The 17,153-nt window shown below is 42.8% G+C and overlaps 1 protein-coding gene and 1 long non-coding RNA gene across 2 annotated transcripts in view; one reads left to right on the forward strand and one right to left on the reverse strand.

Moving 5' to 3' along the window:
- Window positions 1-6,057, forward strand: part of LOC308467931 — a 31,158-nt gene extending 25,101 nt beyond the window's left edge. The window contains exon 3 of the long non-coding RNA XR_013981373.1: window positions 5,092-6,057. This is a non-coding gene — a long non-coding RNA (uncharacterized lncRNA). The remainder of the gene's footprint in view (window positions 1-5,091) is intronic.
- Window positions 8-13,417, reverse strand: ZBTB34 (zinc finger and BTB domain containing 34). Its single transcript, XM_080989619.1, has 2 exons — window positions 13,226-13,417; window positions 8-1,559 (listed from the first exon to the last, which is right to left on the reverse strand). Exon 2 carries the CDS (start codon window positions 1,535-1,537, stop codon window positions 59-61), a length of 1,479 nt encoding a protein of 492 aa, XP_080845745.1. The 5' UTR covers window positions 1,538-1,559; window positions 13,226-13,417; the 3' UTR covers window positions 8-58.
- Window positions 13,418-17,153: the final 3,736 nt, after the last annotated feature.

The raw sequence follows: 17,153 nt of genomic DNA on the forward strand, positions 1-17,153 counted from the left end.
AAGGAAATGTGTTGATCAATGTGCTTTGCTTGAGTTGCACTGAGGGACGCAGTAAATTTTAATCAGATGTCTGTATATCCATGCTATAATCCAGCGTTTCAGAGGCTGAAGCATCATCATCTCTCTGTTCGATATAGGCTTCTGTTCTTTCTGGAGACTCAACTCTGCTTCTTACTTCTGCTACACCAGGATGATTCTTTCGCAGGTGCTGGTTTAAAGTTCCCTGGAAAGGGAAACATTTTCCACAGACCTCACAGCGGAAAGGTTTGTCATCTGTGTGGCCACGGATATGGTACTCGAGTTGGTCCTTGCGCGTGTACTTCTTCCCACAATATTTGCACACAAAGGGGGTTATTCCCATGTGCAGCCTCATGTGCCTATCAAGACTCCCTTTCTGGTTGAAAGACTTCCCACAGTATATACAGATTAATCTTTCACTGTATGCATACCAGTGACCTCTTGAATTCCTTTCCCGTGGGCTGTTTTCATAACCTGGGTGATTCGCTGCAGATTCTCCATCAGCTCCTTGTGCTGAAACATCACTATGCAAGTAGCTAGTAGAGATCCGTTTTTGACGGCCGCGGCCTCTAAGAGAACCTAGCATGGATCTTGAAGAGCTTGAGTTTCTTAGGCTTCCAAAGGTGTCAGGTGCATTAGCAGATTGGGATGAGCCATGGGAATATAAGGAGTAGGCATTGTGCAATACAGAACTGTAGGAGCCAATGTTAACAGCCACTACTTGCTCGCCATCCACCATTTCAGTGTGGTATCCATCATCACCAAGAGAAGAGCTATCTGAGCAACTTGGCCGGTCAGATTTTTCCATTTTAACTTTCACCTCAGCAGCCTGGCTCTCTCTGACTACCAAGTCCCCTTGGTCATTATCACCTTCAATCTGAATCTCATATTCTGAAATGCTCCCGCTACTACCACGGTCTGAGTGCCCTTCTTCTTGTAGACGGTTACGGAAAGATTTGTTGGAAGTTGTTTCCATTCTTAAATCACTGCCTGAAGTAGACTGCCGCACCTGAGAGCAATAGGGAGGAGAGATTTCCACTGGATTGGCAAAATAACTGTCATCTTTAACACCGTTGTGGTTTTCCGGAGCATCTTCAGCACCAACAGTGACAGAGTCAACTTCACCGACACTGATCTTTGAATGGATACTTTCAAGTATCTGTGTGCACTTATCAATGACACACTGCATCTGCAGAAAACTAGCTGCAGTTAGAAAGCTAACAACATCCTTCAGTTGCAAAGACATCCTTCCAGTGTAACAAAAAGAAAGCAACTGTTCAAAGACACTGGGATTTTTAATAACTGATATTGAGAGGCCGCTCATGGTACTTAATGCAGAATGGTCACGGAAATATGGAGAACTGGCAGCTAGGACAGCTTTGTGAGCTCTAAACGGCTGACCCTGAATATGCACAATGATATCACAAAGCTTTCCCTGCAGGCGGAGCTCATTCAATTGGCTCAGTACGGTGCTGCTGTACTCCGGAACATCAAACTGGATTAAACTGCTGCTGTCCATGTCTTCTGGTGTATGGTGTAACCTGCAAAAGCCACAAAAAGAAGTACTTATAAATCAGAACTTAAAAATGCCTGGTGCTTTAAAGATTGAAAGCAGTCCATTGACATGCACAGCAACTTACACTGCATACAATCTATATATTGTTGAGACCGAAAATACAAGCAGTAGCAAACAATAGTTTTTACATGCAGCAATAAGACTTTCCCTTTTACATACATCTGAAATGTTAAATTCAAAGTAACGTGGGATGTGACTTGTGTAGTGTTACATATAGTAGTACTAAACTGACAAGTTTGTGAGTAAGTAGTTTGCTAGTGAACGTTTTCTCTACATAATTTTGCAATTAGCAGTTTCAGTGACCCAAAGCTACTAACACTTGTTTGTATCAGAAATCTTAAGGACTCTCACCTCCTAGTTGATTGGGAATCAAGCCTTGAAAGAGTACACTGAGTGCAGAGCTGGACAGGCAAGGAAAGGAAACACAATCTGAACAAATGCTTTAAGCAGCACTGTTGATCCCAAGTATTGCTGAAGCAAACTTGTATGTCATGCAACATTACAGATGCAATGGGTTACAGATGATCTTGCAATACACTGAGGTTCCTTCCTTTCATGGTTTAGAGATAGCCTATCTCAAGTGTTTTCCTTTCAAAACCTGCTAGGTGAAAGAAAAACAACAACTTTTGCCAAACTAAAGTTATTTGCATTATTGCAAGCTATTAATGCACATTAAAGGTAAAGGGACCCCTGAGCATTAGGTCCAGTCGTGACCGACTCTGGGGTTGCGGCACTCATCTCGCTTTATTGGCCGAGGGAGCCGGTGTACAGCTTCCGGGTCATGTGGCCAGCATGACTAAGCCGCTTCTGGCGAACCAGAGCAGCGCACGGAAATGCCATTTACCTTCCCGCTGGAGCGGTACCTATTTATCTACTTGCACTTTGACGTGCTTTCGAACTGCTAGGTTGGCAGGAGCAGGGACCGCCTCTCGAAACCCCACTAGCGTTGTTTGTATATCGCATACATTTTTCAGATACTCTACAAACTTTCCCCAGTCTTCGATGAACCTTTGGTCTCGGGCATATCTGATTTTCCCAGAAAACTGTTCAGGTCTCATGTGGGAGGGGTAGGGAGAGGAAACCTTTATTTCCTACCACCCTGAAACCTTTTCTACACACTGTGCTGGCTGCCAGCCTTGATCCCAAGCACCTTATTGCTGTATAACAAATGGAAAAGAAGTGGTGTTCTGGAAACCACCTCAAAGAACAAATAGATGTTTTTTAACCTCACAGCACACATCCCTAACCATAAATGATCTTCTAGTACACTATACACTATACATTGTTAGCAATTCAAGCAGCCCAGTCATACCCCCTTAGCCAGGGGTCAGCAAACTTTTTCAGGCATGGGTCGGTCCACTGTCCCTCAGACCTTGTGGGGGGCCGGACTATATTTCTTGGGGTGTAGGGGAATGAATGAATCCCTATGCCCCACAAATAACCCAGAGATGCATTTTAAATAAAAGCACACGTTCTACTCATGTAAAAACACCAGGCAGGCCCCACAAATAACCCAGAGATGCATCTTAAATAAAATTACACGTTCTACTCATGTAAAAACACACTGATTCCCGGACTGTCCACGGGCCGGATTTAGAAGGTGATTGGCCGGATCTGGCACCTGGGTCTTAGTTTGTCTATGCATGCTCTTAGCTCTTGTGTTCTCCCCTTCCCAATATTCCACAGGTCTGTAAGTCATTGAACATAAGCCCTTGCACCCCCTTCTCTTTTTAAATACACCTCTCTTTTTATTTATGACTCAATAAGAACATAAGAAGAGCCTGCTGCATCAGACCAATGGCCCATGTAGTCCAGCTTCCTGTTCTCATGGGACTGAACGCCTGTGGGAAACCTGCAAGCAGGACGCAAACACAAGAGCGTTCTCCCTTCCTGTGGTTTCCAGCATCTGGTATTCAGAAGCATTTCTGCCTCCAATTGTGGAGGCAGAGTAGCCATTGATAACCCTTTCCTCCATGAACGTGTCCAATTCTCTTTTAAAGCTATCCTTGCTGGTGGTCATCACTGCCTCCTATGGGAGCAAGTTCCACAGTTTACCTAGGAGCTACAGTGGTACCTCGCAAGACGAATGCCTCGCAAGACGAAAAACGTGCAAGACGAAAGAGTTTTTCATTTTTTGAGTTGCTTCGCAAGACGAATTTCCCTATGGGCTTGCTTTGCAAGACGAAAAACGAAAACGTCTTGCAAGTTTGTTTCCTTTTTCTTAAAACCGTTAATACCCTATGGGAAACCGTGCTTCGCAAGACAAAAAAATCGCAAGATGAAAAAACTCGCAGAACGAATTAATTTCGTCTTGCGAGGCACCACTGTACATGAATTGCTTTCTTTTATCTGTCTTGAATCTTCTAACATTCAGCTTCACTGCTTGTCCACAAGTTCTAGTGTTATGAGGGAGAAAAGCTTTTCTATCTACTTTTTCTGTACCATTAACAGTTTTATAAACTTCTATCATTTCACCTCTTACTCATATGTTTTCTAAACTAAAAAGTCACCAAAGCTGCAGCCTTTCCTCCTAGGTGAAAATATTTCAGGCTCCATTTTGCTTCCAAACCAATAGGCATGGGATCACCAGAGTTTGGTACTGGAGTGAGTGATGACGACACCTGTACCAAAAGGAGAGGGCACTGACTTGCAACTTACACAACCAGGCATAGCCCACAAGGTCCATATTATTGTTTGGCAGATACTGGATAGTCTCTATATTATGGCTATCTCAAGCATGCAAAAACAGGTGTTTTATGGAGATTATGATGGGATGTTATATTTAGCTGGTGGACTGCATTTGGCTTTGCTGGTCATTAGTTGTTGGTACAGTGGTGCCTCGCAAGACAAAATTAATCCGTTCCGCGAGTCTCTTCGTCTAGCGGTTTTTTCGTCTTGCTAAGCAACCCTATTAGCGGCTTAGCGCTATTAGTGGCTTAGCGGCTATTAAAGGCTTAGCGGCTTAGCTGCTAAAAGGCTATTAGCGGCTTAGCGGCTTAGAAAAAGGGGGGGAGCGAAAAAAATATCTCAAGACTCGCAAGACATTTTCGTCTTGCGAAGCAAGCCCATAGGGAAATTCGTCCTGCGAAGCGCATCGAAAAATGGAAAACCCTTTCGTCTAGCGGGTTTTCCATCTTGCGAGGCATTCGTCTTGCGGGGCACCACTGTATATTACAGCCAGCACAGAATATTATCTGCAAGCACCTGATATAATTCCATTTTTGGGTTAGGCTGGTACCTGGATGGGAGCTTATATAGGAAGGCCACATATGCTACTGTGATCACCTTGCATGAGAGGTAGTAGAGAAATATAACAATGAGATAAATAAACTGTCTTTTAAAATAAAGGAGATATAAAAGGAATTATCTAATATAAGTTGCTGTATTAACAGTCAAGTTTCAATACAGAAAAATCAAAAGTATACAGTATTAAGCATCAGAGTTATCTTTTCTGCCAAATTAATCACATTAATGTTTCCTGCTTCATCTGTTCTCAGATATCGGAAGACACAAAAGCCTTTTTTATTTTGAAATAATTTAAAATCTACAGAAAATGGCAAATAGAGGACAGATGAAGTAAAATGCTGCCATCTTTTCAACTTGACCAAACTTCAGAAGTCTTTCCCTCCACAGTTCAGTATCTGAGCTGCACAGACAATATAGTCAAGCCAACTTGACTGTTAAGTAGATTTCAATATTCAGTTTTTATTAAATGGGAAAATTCAATTATTTCCACCCAAATGAGGCCTTCTCGGGAAAGAACAAAGCAGCACAATTCTCCTCCCCCCAATACAATTCCTTCCTTCTTGTGATTTAGTTTTTTTCCAAACAGAGAAAACATTATTATTTACCGTATTTTTCATCCCATAGGACGCACCTAGTTTTTTGGGGGGGAAATAAAGGAAAAAATTTTTCCCTTTATTTCCCCCCCAAAAGCAGGTCGGGGAAACCGAACAAGGTCGAGGAACAGTGGGATGGCGGCGCTGCGCCTCCCTGCTGTCCCCCGAGCTTGTGGGGCTGGCCGATGTCTGCCTGGCGCGTGGGGCGCTCTGCTTCAGGGCGCCCCGCCCGCCGGGCAGCAGGCTGCTATCCGCAGCGTGGGGAGCCTTGCGGGGAACTCCTGCAGGGCTCCCCACACTGCGGATGTCTGCCCGGCACGCGGGGCGCTCTGCTTCAGGGCGCCCCGCCCGCCGGGCAGCAGGCTGCTATCTGCAGCGTGGGGAGCCCTGCGGGGAACTCCCGCAGGGCTCCCCACGCTGCGGATGTGTTCCCGAAGCGCCGGGCGCTCTGCTTTCAGGGCGCCTGGTGCTCCGGGAAGCAGCCTGCTATCAGCAGCCTGGACATCGCTGCGGGACCTCCCGCAGGGCTGCCTAGGCTGCGGATGTGTTCCCGAAGCGCCGGGCGCTCTTCTTTCAGGGCGCCCGACGCTCCGGGAAGCAGGCTGCTATCCGCAGCCTAGACATCCCTGCGGGACCTCCCGCAGGGCTGCCTAGGCTGCAGGTGTCTTCCTGAAGCCTGGAGAGCGAGAGGGGTTGGTGCGCACTGACCCCTCTCGCTCTCCAAGCTTCAGCGAAAGCCTGCATTCGCCCCATAGGACGCACCCAGATTTCCCCTTCATTTTTGGAGGGGAAAGAGTGCGTCCTACAGGGCGAAAAATACGGTACTTCTTTTTTATATATATAAAAAAGCACAGTTCTGTATATGGTCTACACTGCACACAAAAACTAATCATATATATTCCACAACACTCAGAGAGAGCTCTAAAAGCCAATTCAAATAGATTTATATGATGAATGCATATGCATCATCTTGCATATTAATGATGTCTCAAAGCTGTGCATTGTCAGAGCCAACTGGTTGCTTAGGAATTAAAGGCATGTACAGTGCTACGTCTGGATACGAACCGCCCCCTTTGGGAATGCTTTGGGCTACACATGCAGCAAACCCGGAAGTAAAGGAAAGTTTTCCGCCACCTGCGCAGAAGCGAGCTACCACCACCAGCACCTGTACAGAACAGCACGCCTCTGGATGCAAATGTTTCGGGGGTAAGAACTGACTCCCTGAACGAATTAAGTTCGTATCCAGAGGTACCACTGTACATGATCCCAAAGTATAACAATAGTTATAACAGATGAATTAAATATATATTTGCATTTACTGTAATAGCAAAATTGTGAACTGTTATGCTGAAATGGCTATAAAAGAACCAAATCCCGATTTGGGCCTTGAAAATGCAAATTGTGCAGTTAGAATAAGTTATGCAAGTTTGCTCATTCTGTAAGAATAAAATCAACATGCAACCTTTTGTGGGGGGTGGGAATCTGTTCTTTTCTTGATGAGTTAATTTACAGAAGTGACAGCTATATGGGACAGGTATATATCCATGCAAGGAACAAGAACTCTATTACATGGACCTTGACACATTTACGAAGTACCGTAAATATGTACAGTATTAAAAATAAATCAAGTAATGCAGCGTGCTGTTGTAGAGCTCCCTTTCATTTCAGTAATGCTTTTGCCACAGAAGTTCTCCATGAACTGTGCCCTGAACATCAGATCTGTCTGCCCTACACTCTGTTATACTTAATTATGACCAGCTCAAAGCCAGTTTCTGCACAAATCCTCACCATCAAGAGAACTAGAAACCTACCCATCAAAGCGATCACAATTCTGTACTAAATGTCAGAGTTGCATGTATACTCTTTGTATGATGAACAGCAAGTACTTGAGAGACAGCATATCCAAGCCCATCCACCAAATTATCTTAAGATACACAGCACATGAGTGCATACTTAGGATCTCATCCCAGATCAATTCTGCCAGAACTCATGAGCTCCACTTTGCCTGGGAGCAAAACTTGCTCAACTGGACTGATGCACACCCGGTTTACCCCCCCTTTTTTTTGCAAGGATCCCATCAAGAAAGAGATAATTTGATGGTCCATACCCTACCTTCTAGGGCTGGGCGATATCTGATTTTCAACACTGCAATATATCACCAGTTAAACATCACAATATACTGATATATCACAATGTCTGAAATATGGATGGAGCTATGTAGATGCATTGTCTCACTTCAGTTTTTTCCGTATTGTGATTTTTGCTTAGCGCACACATTTCACAATTTGCGATATATTGCCAGGTCAAAAATTATGCAACCAATATCATTAAACTGGTTTTGGATGCTATATTGATATATCACCCTATCCTACCTTCTAGGCCCCAACTTAACCTATTTTTTTTAAAAAAAGTACCAACAAACATCTTTGACAGAAAATGACACTGGGGAATAAGGCTAATGTAGAAAAATTGTACAAATAGCTTTCCAATATTTTCTTAAACAGAACCAATTAAACATAAATTTATCCACAGCAATTTCACTGTAGATTGAGGAGGAAGAAATGCTGGATACAGCATTCCAACTCTGAGCAATGCCAAATGAAAGGGCTTCTGTTATGAGTTATAGACATAACAGAAACTTTGCCTTGATTCTAAATATTCAACACTAGTTTTTGAGCAGCCAAGAGACACTCTTCACCTATAAACTCATACCTTGGTTTTCAAACAGCTTAGTTCTCAAATGTTTGGGCTCCTGAACGCTGCAAACCTAGAAGTGACTGTTCTGGTTTGTGAACTATTTTTGGAAGCCAAACATCCAACGGGGCTTCCGATTGGCTGCAGGAGTCTTTAGGCATGAACAGCAGTTTTAACCAAAATTTTAGCTTATATATCAAGGCCTGAGATTCAATAGAAATTTGTCCAGCCCCCAATCATAAAAGTACATTGGACACACATCTTGAAAGGCCAAGAATACTTTCCAAAAATTTTGTTTAGACAGATTATAAAGCTTCAATCCGGTTAAACGTTCATACTTGTGCTCCATACAGCATTTGTGGTAATATCTTAAAACTGAACACTTGAATTGATAAGGGGGCATGCTGGCCTACCTTGACATAAAAGAAAGAGATGAGTGAATTATAGCTCTGTTGTGCATCTACAGTCGCATACAACACTTGTGTTTTCCAAGAGCTGGTAGCTTGAAATGCTGTTCTCAGATATTTGTAAAATTTAACCTGTTCAATTGGTTTTCCATTGATTTGCCAGCAATGTTTGCATCATCTCTGAGTAAAAACTAAAACTTTAGATTTATCATAATTAATCATACTTAAAGCAAACTTCCACAACCTGGTGCCCCCTCCATATGCTGCTGGACTAAAACTTCCATCACTCCTAACCACTGACCATGCTGGCTGGGGCTGATGGAAGCTTTAGTCCAAAATGTCTAGAAGCTACCAGGTTGGGCAAGACTGACCTAAGATGAGGGCTGCCTAATTACAAGCAGAAAGAGCCAGTTTCTTTGGGTAAAGAAGGAAGTGTGAAAACTATATTTTGATTTCTTGTTCCTGGACTGGTTGACTATATAGTGCTACCTTATGCAGAAAAAACCCATCAACCATTAATCCATACTATTTACTACAGATAGAGTAACTCCTCCAAGATTCAGGCAGAAGTTTCCCCCAGCCCTACTACCCAGACTACCTGTGAAGGTAGAGGTTGATTCTGGAATCTTCTAAATACAAAGCATTTATAGAAACCCAAGTGCAAAGCTAAATGTTTCTAACTTTAAAGTAGCAGCAGTCTTTATCTCCCAAGAACATACATATTAGAGGTTTGCATTTTAAAAAATTTTTTTTGCAAGCAACAGCTTCTGAACTGCATGGTGGAAGACTGGCACAAGTCCTTCCTCTCCACTATGCAGATAGCCATCCTTGTAAGCCACGCAAAAAGCCAGGCACACACAAAGGCAAAAAACCATCCATCTCAAAAAGGGGTCATTGATAAATCAGTCTCTCTCTATAGTTATTCCTCTGTGCAGTCACATGTACTGAGAACCTCACTCAGAAAGATGACCAGCTCTGTGGTTAAGGGAAAGTGCCTGCTCTGCTCCTCAACTATGCCATTGCATGTGAAATTGTTGTTTAAGGTGCTTTGATGGCACCTTTTCTACTTGCCTCCTGTTTATCCTGTGTTGGTGTAGTTGATTCTACATGAACCATTGGATTTAGAAAAAGGCAGCCTCTCACTGTACTTTCTTACACAGCATACATTGGACAGGTATGTTTATCATACCTCCACAAAAAGTCATGTGGTTTCGGAGCAGAAGGGGGCCTTCGAGCTGTGCATTTTGGTCTTGCAGTGAGCAATAAGAGCAAATAAATATACAGAGAAGATAAAGCAGCCTTGAACGCACGGACTCTCGTTTTGTTTAACTATGTTCACATTTTACAAATCAATAAACAGGACTTCTAAAAAAAAAAGTCTATAAACCGGAGAGGCCCAATGAGGTCAGCACATAGAGATGATAAATCAAACTCACAAACTGTCACTTGCTTTGTCATGCCTTGCAAGGAAGATTCACCTCCAGAGAACCACAAACAGTGATGCATTGGAAAATTGAAAAAATGTCCTCATCCCATATTTTTATGCCACATATCACCAATAGGTTTGTGCAGGTTGGCCAGTTAAATATATAATTTATGGACTAATGGACTATAAATATATAGTTAAAAGTAACACTATAAACCAGACATGTCCGAAGTCCATTGCTTACGTGGCAGTTCATTTCCTGGGGTAAATCTTCCATCCCAAAAAAAGCTCAACAACTTCAAACCTTGGTCGGCCCTCGTGGCCCTCCACTTCATCAAATCTGGACACCACTGCTATAAACCATATATGCTAGCTTACTATAAAACAAGGAATGCAATCTTGGGACACTTTGTGAAAATAACCAACAGAAGTAAATACAAAGATGTGTTATTTATAACAGGGTTTTGGTTTTTAACCCAACATCCCCCACTCCCACACCAAAATTGTACCAAGTACACAAAATGAAAAGCTAAATGTTTTTGCAGAAAGGTAGAACATGATGCAGGTGTGGATTTAGCACAAGAGAGATATTGGTAGGCACATGTGAGGTCAGTAACAACGAGAGCACAATTGCACTGCTGCCAGCTGCCTTTCAAACTCACTTGCTCATTTCTTGGGCCTGTCCAGGGATTTACATTTACCATGTGTTTGCAAAAAACAAACAAACAAACAAAAAGCCCTGCCCCACCTCCAGTCTTATTGGGGAGGAAGCTCTACTAACAGAAGAGTTGAGTTTAGTAGTTGCAAATGTACACTTCACCCAGAGGCTTGGAAACTCAAGAACAACGAACCACACCTTAGGCACAGGTACTTATACACAAAGGCACAGCTAATTTGGAATGTTGACTATGTTCTAGGGGTAGAGAGGAGTTAATATGGTCATTTTTAAAGTTATTAACCCAGTGCAACACCTAGAGAATGATGCCCACAGAACTTGTTGATGAGATAATCATTACTACACTTCACCTCTACTCAAACATAACAGAATTATAGGGCATACAGAATCTATTCCTCTCCATCAAATGATGGTATTCACATTCTGAGGCAGATTTTAATTAGTAAAGATTCAGCACTAATTGTTTTCAAATACCAGGTCATAGATACTGTACTCAAATGGGTGTGGGGAGAAGGAACTTTTTTCCCAATGATTTGTGTGCCACTTTCCACCAGCTATCTGATTCAGTTGAAAAATGTTCAGAGAAACTGGTATTGAGGAAGAATCTGTAGAAAAAGTGGGAGGTGAAACCAATTAGGTAACCTGGGAGGGACTTACACCTGCCTGGGATTTCCATCACCTGCACTGGAGCGCATCTAAGGAGGGGAGCCACATGCACCTTTCCTGTGCTACTGAGGAGCCATGATACAAGTGTAGTGCAGTTGTCAGTATTGTACCTGAGAAACAAGGGTTCAAATCCCCTCTTGGCCATGAAGCTCACCTTGGGTCAGTCACGACCACTCAAGTTATAAATAATTTGGAGTAATGTGGAGCAGCAACAGCCTCCAGGCCAGGTGGCAAAGACTGCAGACAGGCAAACACTATCCAGATCACCTATATGATGCCACCTTCCCCTATTTCTTCAGACTCCTTCCCAAAGCCCACTCTTCCATGAATCTTTCAACTAAATCACAATTCCCCAGACTAAACTGGAACAAAATATATTAATGCATAACTGTATCAGCTCACATATGTCCCTTGCTACCTTGGCACCACTCAGCTGCCTTCCTGTCCTGTCAAGATTTCGATTAAAATAAAAAAATCCTTCCAGTAGCACCTTTAAGACCAACTAAGTTAGTTCTTGGTATGAGCTTTTGTGTGCAAGCACACTTCTTCAGATACACAGATACACTTCTTCTGTGTATCTGAAGAAGTGTGCTTGCACACGAAAGCTCATACCAAGAACTAACTTAGTTGGTCTTAAAGGTGCTACTGGAAGGATTTTTTTATTTTGACTATGGCAGACCAACACGGCTACCTATCTGTAACAAGATTTCGATTGCAAGCCTCTTGGGAGAGGGAACTACACTTTTATATAAGGATCCATATGAACACTGGTGGTACTTCATAAATCAGGTGTGGCCCTCTAGAACTACAACTCCCAGCATCCCATGGCCACTAGCAATCCTAGCTAGGGCTGGGAGGAGTTGTAGTTCCACAGCAACTAGAGTGCCAAAGGCTCCCTACATCTACTGTTTCATCTATCACTTATAGAACACTGTTGCTTCTTCTTGAAGGAAACTCAAAATACTCAACAGACAACCAGTGCCCAATCTGCAGAGTCAATGTCAGGGGTCAGCAAACTTTTTCAGCAGGGGACTGGTCCACTGTCCCTCAGACCTTCTTGGGGGCCAGACTATATTTTGGGGAAAAATATGAACGAATTCCTATGCCCCACAAATAACCCAGAGATGCATTTTAAATAAAAGCACACGTTCTACTCATGTAAAAACATGCTGATTCCCGGACCGTCTGGGGGCCGGATTGAGAAGGCGATTGGATCGCATCCGGCCCCTGGGCCTTAGTTTGCCTACCCATGGTCAATGTGGTGGTGTTCAGTGTCAGATCTGATGCCAAGTACACCCATGTATAAACTAGCAGTCAGTCATGAAGATTACTGGGTACCTTGGGGTCACACACACACACACACACACACACACCACACTCAAGTTAGTCTGCTTCACAGGGTTGTTGTTGTACTTGGGAGGGAGAAAAACCAAGCACGTTGCCTGTGCAGAAAAGAAATGTGTGTCCATCAAATTACAATAGATTTCCATTTTTACGCCGTTTAAGGCTAAGACACAAAGAAGAAAAGCAGGATATGTTTGCAAGGGTAACGAACAAAGCCCCACGCCCAAAAGAACTAACCTGGATTCAATCAACCCCTACAAAAGGGCCGTCATTGTTTTTGATTGTTAATTTGTTATGCATTTTTCTTTTTATATTTTAAACCACCCTGTGATCCTCAGGTGAAGAGCGGTATAAAATAAATAAATAAATAAATAAACAATCCATTAATCCCCACATCGTTTTGCATCTAATAGGGAAGCAGCTATACAGGAGTCTTACACCTTCGCAGCCCCACAGCCTAACGGGGGCGGAGGGGTGGTGCTGCTGCGAACACCGTCCTTTGATGCCTTCGGCGTGCCCAATATGGGAGCTGGAAGAACCGTAAACCCCAGCACTCCTCCCCTCCCCCGCATTTCTCACCTGAGGGGGCGTCGGGAGTCTCCTCACATGGCGGGTCCGCCGGAGGGAGCTCGGTCCTGGCCCGAGTGCCACCTTCCCCCCGGCCGACGCCGCCGACGCTGCTCCCCCCTCAGTTCCCTCGGCCAGCAGCGCCCGGAAGCGAATCCTCCACTCTCAAGGAGAGGCACTTCCGCTACCGGAGCGCCACAGGCAATGGGAGGAGCGGTTGGGAGGCAGACAAGGAGGCATGTGGGGCCGGGGGCGGACCTGCGCAGCCACGCCCACCCTCGCGACGGCCACGCCCGCTTCTCGGCAACCGCTCTTTCTCCGGCGCCTCACAACAACGGGCTGAGGGGTGGCGATTGAAGGGCGCGCATGCGCTCTCATCTTTCCGCGCCCCCCCGCTGGCTGTTCTGACACCCGCTATACCTGGAAAGGTTCCTGCCCTCTCTTTTTATTTCCTTTGGGGGGGGGGGAAGGGCGCCGAACAGGACTGAGGGGGACAAAAAGCTTTATCTCCATTATGTTATTTTATTTTATTTCATTTAATTATTTTCAATTGGTCTACTCCGAGTAAGATTAACATTGGACACAACCCTATATTATTAACAAGGCTTCTAAATGGAGCTCTTTGTCCAAGTTGGCACCTGTGTTGGACTTGGAAAAACAGAGAAGAAACTACCTGAGCGCGCTGCTTAAAAACACGCCTGGCTGCCCGTACCCTTTTGGCTATTATCTTTTTAATCCCTTATTTACAAATGTTCTTGTTCCTTTATGCCTGTACAAGAGCTGATCCCAAAGCGGTGGGCTACTGTATCATTCCTATTTGCCTGGCTGTCGTTTGCAATTGTCACCAAACATTTGCGAAGGCCTCCAACCAAATTTGCAGACTGCAACTCATTGGCACTTAAACCAATCTGCATTTTCCAATGAGCGTTTTTAGATAACCTGAAAGATCTTGGCTGCATCAGTTGAAGATATAAACATAATGTGAAATGGTTTTTCTCAATGCTAACTACTGAATAAAGCATCAACCTTCTATTTTTTGAATAACTTGACATTGAGTATGGGAGTATTCTATTTGGTGGAATAACAGCCTTTCTTGAGAGTAGTGGATGACATTATTAATATTTGCCTTGTAATGCAGAATTTCTACACTCCTGAAGTTTTTGTGGCGAAATCAATCCTTACTTCACTGTGCTCTCCCCCCCTTATCTTCAAGCTTCCCTCAGGAGGAGAATCGGTGAAAATGGACTTTTGCTTTGTTATAATGTGTAAAGTTTGAAATGATCATAAAGTGGCATTTAAGATGCTGTGCTTTTTCCTTTGATAATGTTGCACTCAATAAAACAGGGCTTCGTTCACACACATTGCTATTATATAAAAAAGATGGAACTATAAAAATGAAGAAAACTGAAAGTAGCTGCCCACAAACTCAAAGCAAAATGATTAAATCAGAATGTGTTTTAAGTATTTCTTTTTTAATGTAGTAAACAAGCATTGGTGGTTGAGATGGCCCCCCTGTAAATACATTACTAATGTGTGGGGCCACTACCAACCTTGTGGGTGGGACATGATCATATGAGAGCACTGTGTGAGCTTATACTGCCATGTGGCCTATTGACCCAATAAGGGGGTGCATATATAAGAGAATAATCACAAGGTGTTAGTCTGCACACAGGGGAAAACCTGAAAAATGTGGATTCTAACACTGGTTTGAAATGTCGCAGTCTGCATCTTCTCTCTCCAGGTCACATCCCTCACTAGCTCTGCTTTGCATTCCAAATATTTTTGCCTGGCTGGGAATATGTCATTTAACTGATAGTGAATATTGCTTGTCTGGAAGAAGGAGGGTATGTAGAACCTAGCCTCCTGTACAAAGTTTTTAAAAAATCACACTTCTTGGGGTTTTCCACAACAAGCATGTGTTGCAGATTTAACATTTCTAATCTGTATTTGTCTTCCTGTTCTGCAAAAATAAGCTAATTTAAATGGTTTCCATTTTGGGGGTCCAAAGTTTATAAACTGATTAAAGCTGAGCATTAGATTCTTATAATCATGAACTCTCAGTGACTGGTATCTCCAGGGACATGGAGGTTAGTAAGATCACAATTCATTTTGGCTTGGTGTCTACTTAAAAATCAGTATTTATGTGGGTATTTACACTGTGGGTTTCTATGGTGTGAGCTTTTTAGTATTTGTTGGAATAAGGTAATAAAGTAATTCTGCTTTCCAATTAAAACTGGCATGTAGGGTAAAAAAGTTGTGCTATGCTCCAGAAATTCCTCTGCTTTAGGAAATGTGAACTATACAGTATAAATAACTTTCACAACTGTTCAACGTGGTAGAATTTCCAAAGTGTCTCAGGTACATCACTAGCAAGCCTGATTATGAAGCGTAAAGCAAAGATTTCACACAGCTTCGAATTAATCATGCAGATATTTTCAGTAAGAAGAAAAGTAATGTTTCTAAACACATCACACCAGCTGAGCAAATCAGCAAAGGCCAGAAAGGCAAACCAAAAGGTTAGGTGATGTTAACTAAGACCTCATCTCAGTAGACCTTGTAGGATGCTTCTGTGATTTGAAAAGTATTTATGGCCATATTCAGCAAGCAATATAATGCCACATGATTATAGTACAATTAATCCTACCATGAACAGCCTAATCTTAATTTTGCTTCAGGATTTGGTTATATCAACAGCTAGGTCAAAACACTGACATGGTACTAAGAGAGAGGGGTTTCTTTTGTTTTAAATGTTTAAATGTGTATAATTTACATTGAATCCCTATTCTAGCTTTTTCTACAGGTTTTCTACATGCTAGACTTGAACTATTCATGCACAACAGATCATATATATATATATATATATATATATATATATATAGCACACAATATCTCCTCTGTGAAAAAACTTGGAAAGGGCACTGAATCAACATGTTCACCATTTCAAAACTGTGTAGAGCAAGAAGGTTCTTATGCATGAATATTGAATTTACTGTGGATTTAGCAAAGTGACCTGATTTAAGTTGAAGTTCACCCACTTTGTTTGTAAAGCAAACATTCTTCTTGGTCCAGAGCACGGAATGTCAGTTATGACAGCTGTATAGAGGGCAAATTTGTTGAGACTGGATATATCTTTTTAATGTTTTGGAAAGAAACTTCCAAATATGAATACCTTGACAAAATGGGGAGATTAAATTCCGTTTGTTGTGACTACAGTGTTAAGTTACTTATCCTTGTATTTTTCCCTGTACTCATATGAACATTGATGAGTGGAACGGGACATCCTTCCTTGAGGCTAGTCTTCATGTTGTTCACCACAATGGTATCACATTATTTTTGTGCATATCAGAAACCAGTTATCTGCCACCTTTCTCCCAACACTTCTGCCACCTTGTGCCCTGCACCATCTCCCAAATTGTTCCAGTGTGTTTGGGGAACCCCCAGAGCAGATTTAGTGGGCATGCAGGAGGCAAAGAGGGAGGTAACATTCAATTGCACAAGGAGAAACCTTGCATTGATGGAAAATTCACCATAACGCAACGTTGAACGTAAGCAAATGTCATAACAGCACCCTCCCCAAAGAATCCTGGAAACTGTAGTTTACCCCTCAAAGATCTACAATTTTCAGCAGCCTCAAACTACACTTCCCAGGTGTTTTTTTTAATGTAAGTTTGTGCTTTAAATGCATGGTGCGTAAGCAGACAAAAGCTCATCTATTGCTCCTCTTTTCCTGCTTTTCTCACCAGGCTCTGTACCTAACACAAAAATACAACAAAGCACCCATTCTGATACAAAATTTAGCACAAGCCCGGGCTTCAATTTCCATTTTAAGGACCTTCCTAATCAGAGGTGTTCCAGAGTGGTAGTCATGTTAGCTTGTTATAACAATCACACAAAGCATCTTACAAGTTGTAACTTTCTTTCCACTTTGAGTCAGGTTTTT

This window comes from Podarcis pityusensis, assembly GCF_964106645.2.
Source record: "Podarcis pityusensis genome assembly, chromosome: Z".
Classification (NCBI taxonomy): domain Eukaryota; kingdom Metazoa; phylum Chordata; class Lepidosauria; order Squamata; family Lacertidae; genus Podarcis; species Podarcis pityusensis.